At 41.0% G+C, this 12,378-nt stretch overlaps 1 protein-coding gene across 2 annotated transcripts in view; it reads right to left on the bottom strand.

Moving 5' to 3' along the window:
- The window catches only part of FBN1 (fibrillin 1), a 264,525-nt gene that overhangs the window by 88,580 nt on the left and 163,567 nt on the right, over window positions 1-12,378 (bottom strand). For both annotated transcript variants that reach the window (XR_003513124.1, XM_027554069.1), the window contains exons 20-29: window positions 10,873-10,998; window positions 10,187-10,306; window positions 9,857-9,994; window positions 8,975-9,025; window positions 6,960-7,085; window positions 4,984-5,211; window positions 3,114-3,239; window positions 2,866-2,994; window positions 1,956-2,081; window positions 1,728-1,853 (exon numbers count right to left, since the gene is read on the bottom strand). Coding sequence is in view for 1 of the 2 variants with exons in the window: in XM_027554069.1 (XP_027409870.1) it covers window positions 1,728-1,853; window positions 1,956-2,081; window positions 2,866-2,994; window positions 3,114-3,239; window positions 4,984-5,211; window positions 6,960-7,085; window positions 8,975-9,025; window positions 9,857-9,994; window positions 10,187-10,306; window positions 10,873-10,998 (1,296 nt within the window). In the remaining variant the exon portion in view is untranslated. The remainder of the gene's footprint in view (window positions 1-1,727; window positions 1,854-1,955; window positions 2,082-2,865; window positions 2,995-3,113; window positions 3,240-4,983; window positions 5,212-6,959; window positions 7,086-8,974; window positions 9,026-9,856; window positions 9,995-10,186; window positions 10,307-10,872; window positions 10,999-12,378) is intronic.

Here is a 12,378-nt window from a genome sequence, read left to right as displayed (position 1 = left end):
TTGGCTTAAAACTCAACATTCAGAAAACTAAGATCATGGCATCCAGTCCCATCACTTCATGGCAAATAGATGGGGAAACAATGAAAACTGTGACAGACTTTATTTTCTTGGGCTCCAAAATCACTGCAGTTGGTGACTGCAGCCATGAAATTAAAAGACACTTGTTCCTTGGAAGAAAAGCTATGACCAACTTAGACAGCACATTAAAAAGCAGAGACATTACTTTGCCAACAACGGTCCATCTAGTCAAAGCTATGGCTTTTCTAATAGTCATGTATGGATGTGAGAGTTGAACTATAAAGAAAGCGTTGCACTGAAGAATTGATGCTTTTGAACTGTGGTGTTGGAGGACTCTTGAGAGTCCCTTGGACTTCAAGGAAATCCAACCAGTCCATCCTAAAGGAAATCAGTCCTGAATATTTGTTGGAAAGACTGATGCTGAAGCTGAAACTCCAATGCTTTAGCCACCAGATTTGAAGAACTGACTCATTGGAAAAGGCCCTGATGCTGGGAAAGATTGAAAGCGGGAGAAGGGGATGATAGAGGATGAGATGGTTGGATGGATGGCATCACCAACTTGATGGACATGAGTTTGAGTAAGCTCCGGGAGTTGGTGATGGATGGGGAAGCCTGGTGTGCTGCAGTCTATGGGGTTGAAAAGAGTCAGACATGACTGAGCGACTGAACTGAAATGAACTGAACCGTGTGCTAGAGATGAGACCCTAACAGTGAATGAGATGGACATACTTACTGCCTTTATAACACTTAGGCTGTAGTTGGGGAGTTAGATGAACGATTAATGATACAATATATGGTGTGCCACGTGCAATGCAGGAGAAGTACTGGATGCTAGAACACACCTCAGTGACAACAGTGGGCAGGTGGGTGAAATTCTCTGGGTCACAGATTCCATCACAAACTTGACACTCAGTTTGGCTGAAGTTCCAATCCCCGTCAAGGGCCTGAGTTGGAGTTCTGAGTTGCTCAGGGCCATGAGTCAGAAGAATCTGGACTGATTTATGATTTTGGGTGGAAACCCTGTGAGACTTGGCAGTTCCACAAGCGGTATACCCCAACGCAGGCAAAAACTGGCGGTCTTCTACAAGGTTTCACTTTGACTCTGAGCACAGTAAAGCCACAGGGCTTTCTGCGCCAGTCTTCCCAGTACAACTAAACCTCCCCAGGGCAGCCACAAAGCAAAATGCCTGTCCCACAAAACTCCATTTTTAAGGAGTACCAGACCTGGCTTCTATTGCTCTGTGAGCTATAAACATACTATGGTCTTCTTCCCAATAATTATTCTTTGGAATCTGAGCTGCTCCAAACCACCTAAGGGCGGAGATCACACCCTGTGCCTTTTGTCTTTCTCCCAGCACTCATCAGACTGCACTTATTTCAGGCAGTCGGTAATCACTTGCTGATGTGCCTGGGTGTGCACATGCAGAAACAAAGCATATGCTACCGTTCACTAGTTAGAGCAGTGTGGGTCAGACGGTACTTGCTGGAGCTAAAACATTCTACAGTCGTCACTGAACTGGTTCTTTAAACAGATGAGGGAGGCCAGATCCAAAGATCATAAGCCACCGTGAGAAGACTTTTACTTCCAGGAAAACTGGAAACATTAAGTAAAAGCAACTAGTGATGGAGATGGAACTCAGAGAACATGGCTTAAGTGCTTTAGAAAGAGACTAAAGAAAATAAGAAATGGCATAAGCTACAGAACTTACCAACACAAAACAGCCTGTCAGGGGTAGAGTGGTAGCCAGGGTTGCAGGCACACTGGTACTTCCCTATGAGGTTCACGCAGCGGCCATGGGGGCAGAGGTGTGCACTTAGTTCACACTCATTGATGTCTGTTTAAAAATAAGAACAGCAAACATGCAGCCATCAGCCTCTGACTCTGACTAGGATGTGGGCCGAATGACTGGCCCCAGGTCAGTGGTCTTCCTCCTTACCTATACACGCCGAGATGTTGGGGGCCAGCTGATGGCCAGGGGGACATTCACAGCGGTAACTTCCCTCAGTGTTCAGGCACACGCCTCCTCGGCACAACAGCGGATCTCTCTGACACTCATCGATATCTGCAACATGGAAATGACCCCTATTGATGATGTGGAAGGTGTCCTGCCCCAGACCCCCATGACCTGGTCAGTGCATTCAGCACCCAGGTGCTGGAAGTCCTGGCTGCTAGTGGCTCACAGGCTCCCTTCTTGGAGAACTGATACCCACCTCACTCAGAAATGGCTGGGAGGTGAGAAATTATACCCCCTCCCATGCTGGGGGCCGCTCATAGCCAAACTGACATGAGAGTATAAAATCTCAGTTTCCTGCCCTTGAGTTGGGACAACTCTTGGGTGCTTTCACACTCCCAGGCCCTTGTGGGATCAGGTTAGAGCTAAAATCTAGCCTAACACTTTGCTTCTATTCTTCCCCTGCCCTAAGCGGCTTCCCTCCCTTTCTTACAGGTTTCTCCTAAGAGCACTGAAAAAATATTCCCATCTCAGGCCTGTTGCTAGGGAACCTGACCTAATGCAACTATCTTAATCAATCTCCTTTTAGAGAAATGATGAATAGAAACTCTAGAACGTGACTCCTAAAACATATCTTGTGTTTGAATTGTTCTTTCTTCCCCAGGATGTCTATTCCAGGTCACTTCTCAGGGACCTACAGACCACCTACCACCCCACAGCATGAATTCCCTCATTCCTTCCGTATGTCAGTCTCCCTCTGCCACAGACCAATGCCTGACTCACTGGTCAGGAGACCAGCACACTGGGGGAGCAGGGAGAACCCACACAGGCGATGAGTCACCCAAGCGTCTTGGCTCGTTTCTTCCCTGGGCTGATCCAATGGTCACGCACTCACCCATGCAGTTCTTCATCATCATGAATCCGCTTTCATAGCCTTCATCGCACTTGCACTCAAAGTCCCCGGGGGTGTTCACACACTGGCCTCGGCCACAGAGGTCAGGGGATATGCGGCATTCGTCGATGTCTGCGCAAAGGCGGTAAGTAGGCAGCAGGTGAGCATCAGAACAGCTTTACTCCTTGTGGCCACATGTTAAAGACCAAGGGTGCCCAAGGGTGTCCCTCCAGGGAGAGCCCCTCACTGACCTGTGCAGTTCCTTTCTTCAGAATCCAGAGCAAAGCCGCTGTCACACCTGCACTTGAAGCTGCCAATGGTGTTCCTGCACTTGCCGTGGGTGCACAGGTTGGGAATCATCTTACACTCGTTGATGTCTTCAAGAGAAATTAAGTGTGGCACAAATCCATAAGTGATCCATTTGGAGGAATCCACGCGCCATGTGAAACCCAGGGAGACAGAAGGGCTTGATTTAAGGTCTTGGTCACACGCATTTAAAAAATGTGATGACCATCAGAAATAGGACTTTGTAAATAGTTTTAGACTTCTAAACGTCTCCATTTTAGAAAGTATTATTAAATAAGTAAAGAGTGGGTTTATTTGGCCTTCTAAAGCCCAGAACACTATCTGACACATACCAAACACTGAACTATTTGCTGAATGGATGAATAAAAATTTTAAAGTCACTAGTGTCTATATGTAAAGCATATAAAGGATTTTCAAATAGACTTTCCTATAGCTACCAAATTGAGTATGTAGCGGAATGAGACATTCATTTATGCTTCCTGACACTTTTTTTTATACCTAAAAATAATTTCAAAAGAGATGTCATTTGTAATTTAAATTATTTATAAATGCTGTATACTATTTAAAACACATTCTAAATAAGGAGTACTGATTTAAGATATTTTCTCAATTAACATGAAGGTTTCATTAATACAATGAAAGTGTCCAATATTTCCTATGTATGTGGGGACTGCACTTGTAACATGTGATTTGAGTTTCCCTTTATAGGGGCCTTTCTAAAGCAAGACCTAGAGCTTAAGAAATCAAGTTCATTGCTACCAAATGTTACGAGAGACAGAACTGGCAGATTAAATCTCAGGAACATCTAGTCCTTCTCTGGCAATGGACCACCACAACCTTTGAATTCAAATCACCTAAGTTTCTCTGAATTTACTTGAGAGACATGTAAGAAGGCCATCTAGAAACTGTCTCTCTAGACGGTACAGCTTTATCTCTAGGATTTCTTGAACCAAATGCTCAGTAGGAAAAAAGTTAACACTTTTTAATTAAGGATGGTAAGATTTACATGCTCACTTCCCATTTTTATAAGTTCATTTAATTGTGAAGTATAACAAGTAGACTCAGACACAACGGGAAAATGACATAAAATTCTACACTGGGAGCTAAAGTTGGGCATCCCTGAATAACTGGAATTTTGAGTATCCAATTATGATTTTTTTCCACATGCTGAAGTAAACACGTTCTTGTATCATGGTGCATAAAATGGCAACTCAATTTTGAAATTAGATTAAATCTGTGACTTCTTTTTTTTTTTAACATGGGTTTTATGTTTAGCAAAAGAAGATAAAATTTAGAATATCTTAAGCCACTGGAGTGTGTTTGCTACAGGAATGAATTTCAGTGCATTTGGACAAGGAGGCCCTGCCACTGGGTTTCTCACACCATTATCTATACTCAGGTGGACCACAGTGACATGAATACCTCAAATGAACACTGCAAACACATGAGCCACAGGTGACAAGATAAAGGTCATCTCTAGGGCCTCAGCAGATGGCATAAACATTTCCCAAGATTTTTCTTTCATTTATGCTTAGCTTTAGGATAATATCAAAATCTACTATAATACTTAATAGTGACTAGATGGGAGAGGAAAGTGACCACAGGAAGCCCCGAGATGTAGAAAAAGAAATTTCGTAATGGAGTGAATATTTTGCCATATAAAATTCAGAAAGCAAAGAAGGCATCCTGAGATGATGATCCAGGGATGACCATGTTGATGACATTTATTGTAATTCTGCTAGCAGAACTCTGCACTCCTGAAAAGGCATCCTATTGACTGAAAAGAAGAGCAATCAACCACTGACACCACTGTACCTTTGAAAAAACGTTTGCCATTTGTAATTTCTTTTGTGGCGAATCCGGGTCCTCTGGGACAGAGCTCCTCGTACTCAGGTGTGTTTCTCACGGGACACTCCTCACACTCCTCGGTGCCCCAGGCTGCCCCGACTGAGCAGCAGCAGGCGTCCATGCGGTGGCGCCCAGCCACGGGCAGGGTGCACTCCTCGTCCTCGTACCTCAGGAAGCAGGTTTCCAGGCGGATATCTGCCGAGGGAGCAAACAGAGATGGGCTGAGGAGAGAGCTACTCTGTTTCCACTGCCTCAGACTGCCAGCCTGTGTTAGGCCAAGTGGGACACACACAGTAATTTACTATAATCTTATTGACTGAAACTCTTTTTTTTTTTTTTCCTCAAAGGCTTTGTGGTGGGTTTTCCTGCTTCCTAAAGGCTTGCTGGCAGCTCATATTTCTTTGCATCTCCTCTTGTGGCAAGAATCCTTTCAATGCTAGGCATTTTCTGATAATTCCCCAGAAGCAGCAGTATTCGGAGAAATCCTGCAATGCTCTTTTGGGAAACGTATTCCTCATTATCCAACCAGGCTAATTACCAATGCATGTACTCTATGATGTCTTGACATCACTCTAGCTGAAAGCCAACTGCAGTCTTTATTGTTGGAAAACATCTCAGCTGGCTCCAGCACCCTTTCCTCAGATCCACTTCATTTTTGGAGAGGTAGAATGGTGAACTCTGAAATGAGGACTGCCTTCCTTGAGATTAGAGAGGGAAAACAGCAAAGAAGAGCCACTGACTCCTCAAGTATTTCCTTCACCTCAGCATGTGCTTATGTGCACATTCTTCTGTGTACATGTGGGAATGTGGGCTTCCTTTAATGCTAGAAAGCTATGGAAGCCTTCTGTGAAATTCCATATTTCGGTTGTGTCTATTAAGATGGTTAATTTCAAAATGAATCCTAGTCTAAACACTGAAGCATCTTTCAACTTAAGAACCTGGAAAAAGGTTCTCATTAATTGCCGAATCCTCCTAAACAAAGATGCAAAGGCTCAAAATGGGATTAACTGACATCCATAGTTATAAATTCCAGCTTTTATATTCTGCATTGCTTACATTGTAAACCATAAAGTTTCACATTTAAAGGGTGATTAATCCTAATTCATAAAGGAGCTGTATCTTTTAAATGCATGCCACTCTTTCAACCACCTACAGTGGTCTTTCACTAAAGATGCTCTTCAGGATCACACAGTTTCAGATACACAATGTGGCTGAGCATCATTTCCAGAGTCATGCACTCCAAAACCAGTTATCCAAAGGATTTTATTCCTGGGAGTCAGAAGCCATAACAGTAACACCAGAAAAAGCCCAAGACTCCACATGATGACTGCAGGATCTCAAAACTACCACCAAAGAGTCCACAGGTCAGGTTTCTAAAAATCAAAGTTTTGTGTCCAATCTCTTCCACATCATTGTCACTTGGGTTCTAGCAGTTGTCATGGAGAGTCACACCATGGCTGATGGTGACAACAGGCCTCGTTCCCTCAGGTTCACTACTCAGGCTGTTACAGTCTTTACTGCTGAAACCCACAGGAGTTTCCTGAAAAGACCTGTCTTTCTGGCTAATGGCAGGCTTGCCTAGCAGGCTAAGGCTACAGTTTCTGATTAAGCAAAAATGTTCTCCTTACTGATCACCTAGAATTCTACATCCATGGCATATGGAGGACAGATTTAAGAGCTCTAGAATAATAATTGTGATGGTAGCAGTTTAATGAATAATCACATATCATTAAAGAACTGTCAGGTTCCCTACTATTTATAAGGAATAAAGAGCTGAGTCAGGAAGGCTATTTGTCAAGGAAACCACTATGAATGCTAATAGAAATGCTGAATTTGGGATGTGTGTGTGTCTGTACTTGAAACTGAATATTCAGGTCTATCTTCTGAGTTCTGAATAATTGTTAAGAAATGTTCATTAGAAAAGTAATGAGCTCAGTATTTACCTAGGCAAATCCTCCCTGTGGCATCCAAAGTCATCCCACTGGGACACTGACATTTAAATGATCCCTTAGAGTTAACACACAAGCCATTCTTGCAGACTCCTGGAAACACTTCACATTCATCTATATCTATGAAGAAAAAAAGAAAGCACGAAGTTAATACATCTGCATAGCACAATTCTACTTTATTCCATTCAGGGAGTCATATTCCCACAACTGAAAAGGCCATTTTGAACTTAGTAAGTAGAAAACTAGTTTGCTTCTAAATAATTCATGTAGAATTTCTAGGATGTTTAAAAAGCCACCAGACAGAGCTCACCCATTAACAAAGATATTATTGCTTCTCTATCAGTCCCAGGGAGTAATTTTTGAGTTGTAAAAACAGGGAGTTTGTGGGAGTTCTTAGAGACAAGTTTGGGTACTATGGACATCTCAGGTAAGGCTCCCAAGTGAAAGAAAGTGAAAGTGTTAGTCATCCAGTCACGTCTGATTTTTTGTGATCCCATGGCTATAGCCTGCTGGGTTCCCTTGTCCATGGGATTTCCCAGGAAAGAATACTGAACTGGGTAGCCATTCCCTTCTCCAGGGGATCTTCCCAACCCAGGCACTGAACCCAGGTCTCCTGCATTGCAGGCAGATTCTTTACCATCTAAGCTATCAGGGAAGCGCTAAGGCTCCCAGAAGCCATTTAATTAGCTTTACTAGACCAGATGGCTGGAATTAAGAAAAGAAACAGAAGTCTGATCTTTCAAATTAGCAAAGAAGAAATAGCTTGAAGATAAGCACAGAAAAAATCCACCACTGGGGAATATGTGCAGCCAATCAAAAGAGTCTCCTTTGAGAGGTGCTGAGATGTCCCAAGAAAGTGTGTAACTTTCTAGTTCTAACTCAGAAATGGTCTCGAGCTATCCTGTCAAAGCCTTGGTGGTTCCAGCTTGGGTTGGAGAGAGCTGGAAGATGCTCACGGTCATTCGTTCATCATTCACTGCATCTGTCTCAAACATATTAGCCCTTCCCAGTTTGCTGAAGGGAGAGCATTGTGTTCTCTGCACTGTTTTTGGAAAAATACTCACCATCAAGTTAACCCAAAGAAAGGCACTTACTTACTTGCTAATGCCAAAAAGGGGTAGCATTAGTCAAGAAACTCACACACACTGTGTCTCTATTTAGAAGAAATAACTTTCCAAGCCAGGGATGTTGAAAAAAAAAAAATTCTAAATCTTTCCGTATAAGAGAAATAAATGGGGAGGGGGAAATGTACCTTTTTGGGGCTGTTTTGCTCTGGGTCCACTTGTATACCAAAATATGCTGCTGAGGTCAGATAAGTTATTAACAGTGGGTCTGGACCAGAGAGAGGCCAAAGGATTCAGTCATCATTTGGAAAGCAAGCTCTTGGGTGGGGGTTGTAGTGTTCCTCTTTATTTTAGCAGGGAAAAAAAGTTCATTTCATTCCACATATGGGACTAATTGCTGTTTTTAAAATTTTTCAGCTGCTGTGTCATGTCAGGTTGTGTTAGTCACCCTGACCTATGTCTGTCTACCCGGGACTCCATGAGAAAAGAAAAATCACAGGAAAGTAGAAAGAATCCATGTAGACTCTCAAAAATGAGGCAATAGAGGTGTGTCTTTCTCATCATACATAACCATGAAACAAACAACAATAACAACAAAAGGATCCAGGAGAAAATCAAGAGAAATGCAAGATTTGCAGCCTTATCACAAACTTCCTTTTTTTTTTCTTCCCCATAGATAACACTTTGAAATTGTAGTCACTCAAAACTACGGTCAGCCTAAATCATTTTCAAGACGCTCTGCCCTTTGGCCATAGAGCTCTGACGCTGGCAAGAGCACACACTTGTGAAATTCATGTCTGTTACAGGTTCGGCAGTTCTCATTATTTTTTTTGCCCTGCTACATATTTCTCACTGGGAAGTTACATGACAGCTTTATGCAGTCCAAGTTAATACAAGCATTCTTCTTCATGCAGAAATTTATGATTTATAAATAATCATAAATACCTTCACACTGTGTTCCTTTAATTCTTGAATAGCCTTTCCCACATATGGGATCTGTATCAAAAAAACAAACAAAAAGCAAAAAAACAAATCTGAGATAACAATATCCAGACTTTATGACACAATATTAGAAACATGACAGAGGCCCTTTAACATGGAATTGATTTTATTGCTATGAATAATTCTGAGGCAACGAAGTGTCACTGAGATTGTATAGGTGAGGGAGAAGAATGAAATGTCTCCTTGAATAAAGCTCAGTCCATCTGTGAGATTCTGAAAGGCTCAAAGATACCCTAAAGATCTCACTATGGTGATGCCTAAGAAGCAAACTGATTTGATTTCTGTCTTGCTGTGACCCCTAAAACATGAATCATACTATAGCATTACTGTAACATAAATGTGGAAAACAAAGTCTAGAACGGGCAGGTCTCAAGCCCTGCAGCAGTCACACTATTACCAGTTCACACATTTATATATCCAAACACTGAATCAACAGAATCATTAGCAAGGCTCTCAAACCTCAGTTTTGCAATAACTTTAGTCGTGAACTCTGGTTCCTTTATATCAATATTTTTGGGGGAAGAAAACCTGTGTCTGTAAAAAACTCAGGACGCTTAATCATGAAGTTCCTAAGAGAGCCAATAAGAATTGCTGATCTGGGAAAGGCACACCAGATAACTTACATTACAGTGTGGTGACAGAAAAGAATGAATTAACCAAATCACATACAATCATTGCCCTTGACACTTAATTTCCTACACAGCTACATGTTTCCTTGAGGTCATCAGAACAAAATCTTCTATAATTCCCACGTGAACTTAAATGAACAAAGGTCCAAGTAAAATGCCCAGTGAGCAGAGGAGCCACGGCACCCCCTTCTCTTACCGACTTGGCATGGGGTGCATGGGCTCCCCCAGGCAGCACCAAGGGATGAACAGCACTGGGACTTCAATGTGGCTCCATTGATGTTGATCTCACACCGCCCATCGATGACAGTCTGCCAACAAGTGCCCTTAATGGTTTCTGTAGGGGCAGGGGGTGATGATATTTAATAGACAATTAACAGAATCTATCTCAAAAATTCAAACATGTACATTGGGATAATGATAGTTTAAAAGTTTGTTTTTCCATACTGAAACCCTTCTGCAATAAAAGTGGACATTAAATACAGCAGCATTGATAAAACAGGAAAATCATTCTTGGAAAGATAAATACCTATGCAGATGGTTTTTGTTGGATCCAAAGTACTTTCAGAAGAACATTCACAAATGAAAGAGCCCGGACTGTTCTTGCAGACTCCATTAATGCAAGGACTTGATTCACATTCATCGATGTCTGAAACAAAAATAGGTCTACATTACTGCTAAAAACTAGTCTTGGGCACGAATGAATCTTTAAACTTTGGTCTCAACTGCTACCACATATTCTTCATTAGATAATAAAGCTGGTCTAGATAGATTTTTTTCCCTAGACTAGATGGAATGCCAAAAATAATAACTGAGCACATCTCTATGTTCAGCACATGGCTGAATCTTTTTAATTCAGAAAATCTGGAGCAAATGTAAGCGTGATTTCTGAATTATTTACTCAAATAGCATATATCTAATATTTTCTTAATCTATTAAATGTTGGTAAATAAAATACCAAATGCAGGAAAATACAAAATGGATACTCTTAAATAGCATTTGAATGTGAAATAAATGGTGATTGAAAGGCCAATTGCAGATAAGTATTATCAGCAGCTTATAAAGTGTATACAAGTGTCATTCAGGATCACAGAACCTCAACTACGCGACACAACTGTCTAAAATAAGAAGTGGCTTTAATTTATCTTTGTGCTTTTCCAGTGGATCTCCAAAAGGCAACAAAGTCCATGGTATAAGAACAAAAACTAGTCCTACCTTCACAGGTTTTCAGTTCAGGTTTGTATATAAATCCTTTGGGGCAGGTACAGACAAAACTTCCAGGAGTATTTCTACATTGTCCATTGTCACAAAGCAGACTATTCAATACACATTCATTAATATCTGGAAAATAAAGAAAACATAAACTTTTAAAAGATCTTATCCTTCGCATGCAATTTCTTTGCTTTTTTTAAGTTACGTTTTTAAGGTCATAATGATATGATTGATTCAAGGAAGGAGCAAAACTCCTATACCATTGGTTTTTGCCAAAATTACCTAGTTTTAAAAAATAGGTGACTGATCTGATTATTTTTACTAGGTATCTACAAAGTCTAAAATCACCAGACCATTTGATTCACTTCTTTGGCAGGAAAAATAACTTAGATTTGCTGAAAATCATTATTTATTGGATTGGACAAAATGTTTGTTTGGTGTTTTTCTATTTCTTTGCCTTAAGATGGTACAGGAAAACCCGAATGAACTTTTTGGCCAAACCAATATATAATTGCTTCATTGTGCCAAAGTTAAAAGGACTAATCCCACTGTTTTAAAGAATTGACTAAATATTTAGAAAGTATGGTCCATCTTTAATAAGTATGAGTTCCAGGATGGGTGTTTCTTCTTCAGAATAATTTAAGTGGTCTCCAGTTATGTTTATAAAGTATGAAGCAAGCTGTAGACTTTATAATTGCCATGAAGAATGCAAACTAGAGATTCAGAGAGCTGAGTAATAGGCCTGTGTGATACAAAATCAAACTTCTGCTATGTATTACTTAGATAATTGAGGAAGTGTGGAACTTAAACAGTCTGCTATACCACACTGAGCTAAACTACATCATACAGCCCACAAAGCAGGCCACACATTCACAAGGAACTTTTTACACACCGAGTGATTCTGCTTAGATTATCATCTGACAAGCTAGTGGTCCTTACATGAAATATACACAAATTCGGTACTAGAGAGCTGCATGGGTTCACATCAGTAAACAGACTTCAATCAGCAACTTACAGTGATCCCTTGGTATCTGCAGGGGATTGGTTCCAGGAACCCCATCCCTGCCATCCAGGTTACCAAAATGTGTGGATGTTCAAGTCCCTTATATAAAATGGTATAGTACTGGCGTATAACCTATGCACATCCTCCTCTGTACTTTAAACCATCTCTAGATTACTTATAATACCGAATACAACATACATGCTATGTAAATAGTTGCTGGTATATGGAAAATTCAAGTTTTGCTTTTGGGAACTTTCGGGAATTTTTTTTCAAGTATCTTTGATCTGAGGTTGGTTAGATATGCAAATACAAAACTCACAGATGTAGAGGGCTGTGTTTATAAAGTACTTAAAATATGGGAAAATCAAGCAGAAAGTGATGTTATTGTCCGGGCAAACAGCATGCTGAGAATTCTGTCAAAATTGTATAACAAATGCTAACACTTCCCCAAAGGGTCAATATTGCAATTCTCAACTGATGATGTCAGAAGAATATGGAACTTTAAG

This window comes from Bos indicus x Bos taurus, chromosome 10, assembly GCF_003369695.1.
Source record: "Bos indicus x Bos taurus breed Angus x Brahman F1 hybrid chromosome 10, Bos_hybrid_MaternalHap_v2.0, whole genome shotgun sequence".
Lineage (NCBI taxonomy): Eukaryota > Metazoa > Chordata > Mammalia > Artiodactyla > Bovidae > Bos > Bos indicus x Bos taurus.
This window is presented reverse-complemented; position numbering and strand designations above follow the sequence as displayed.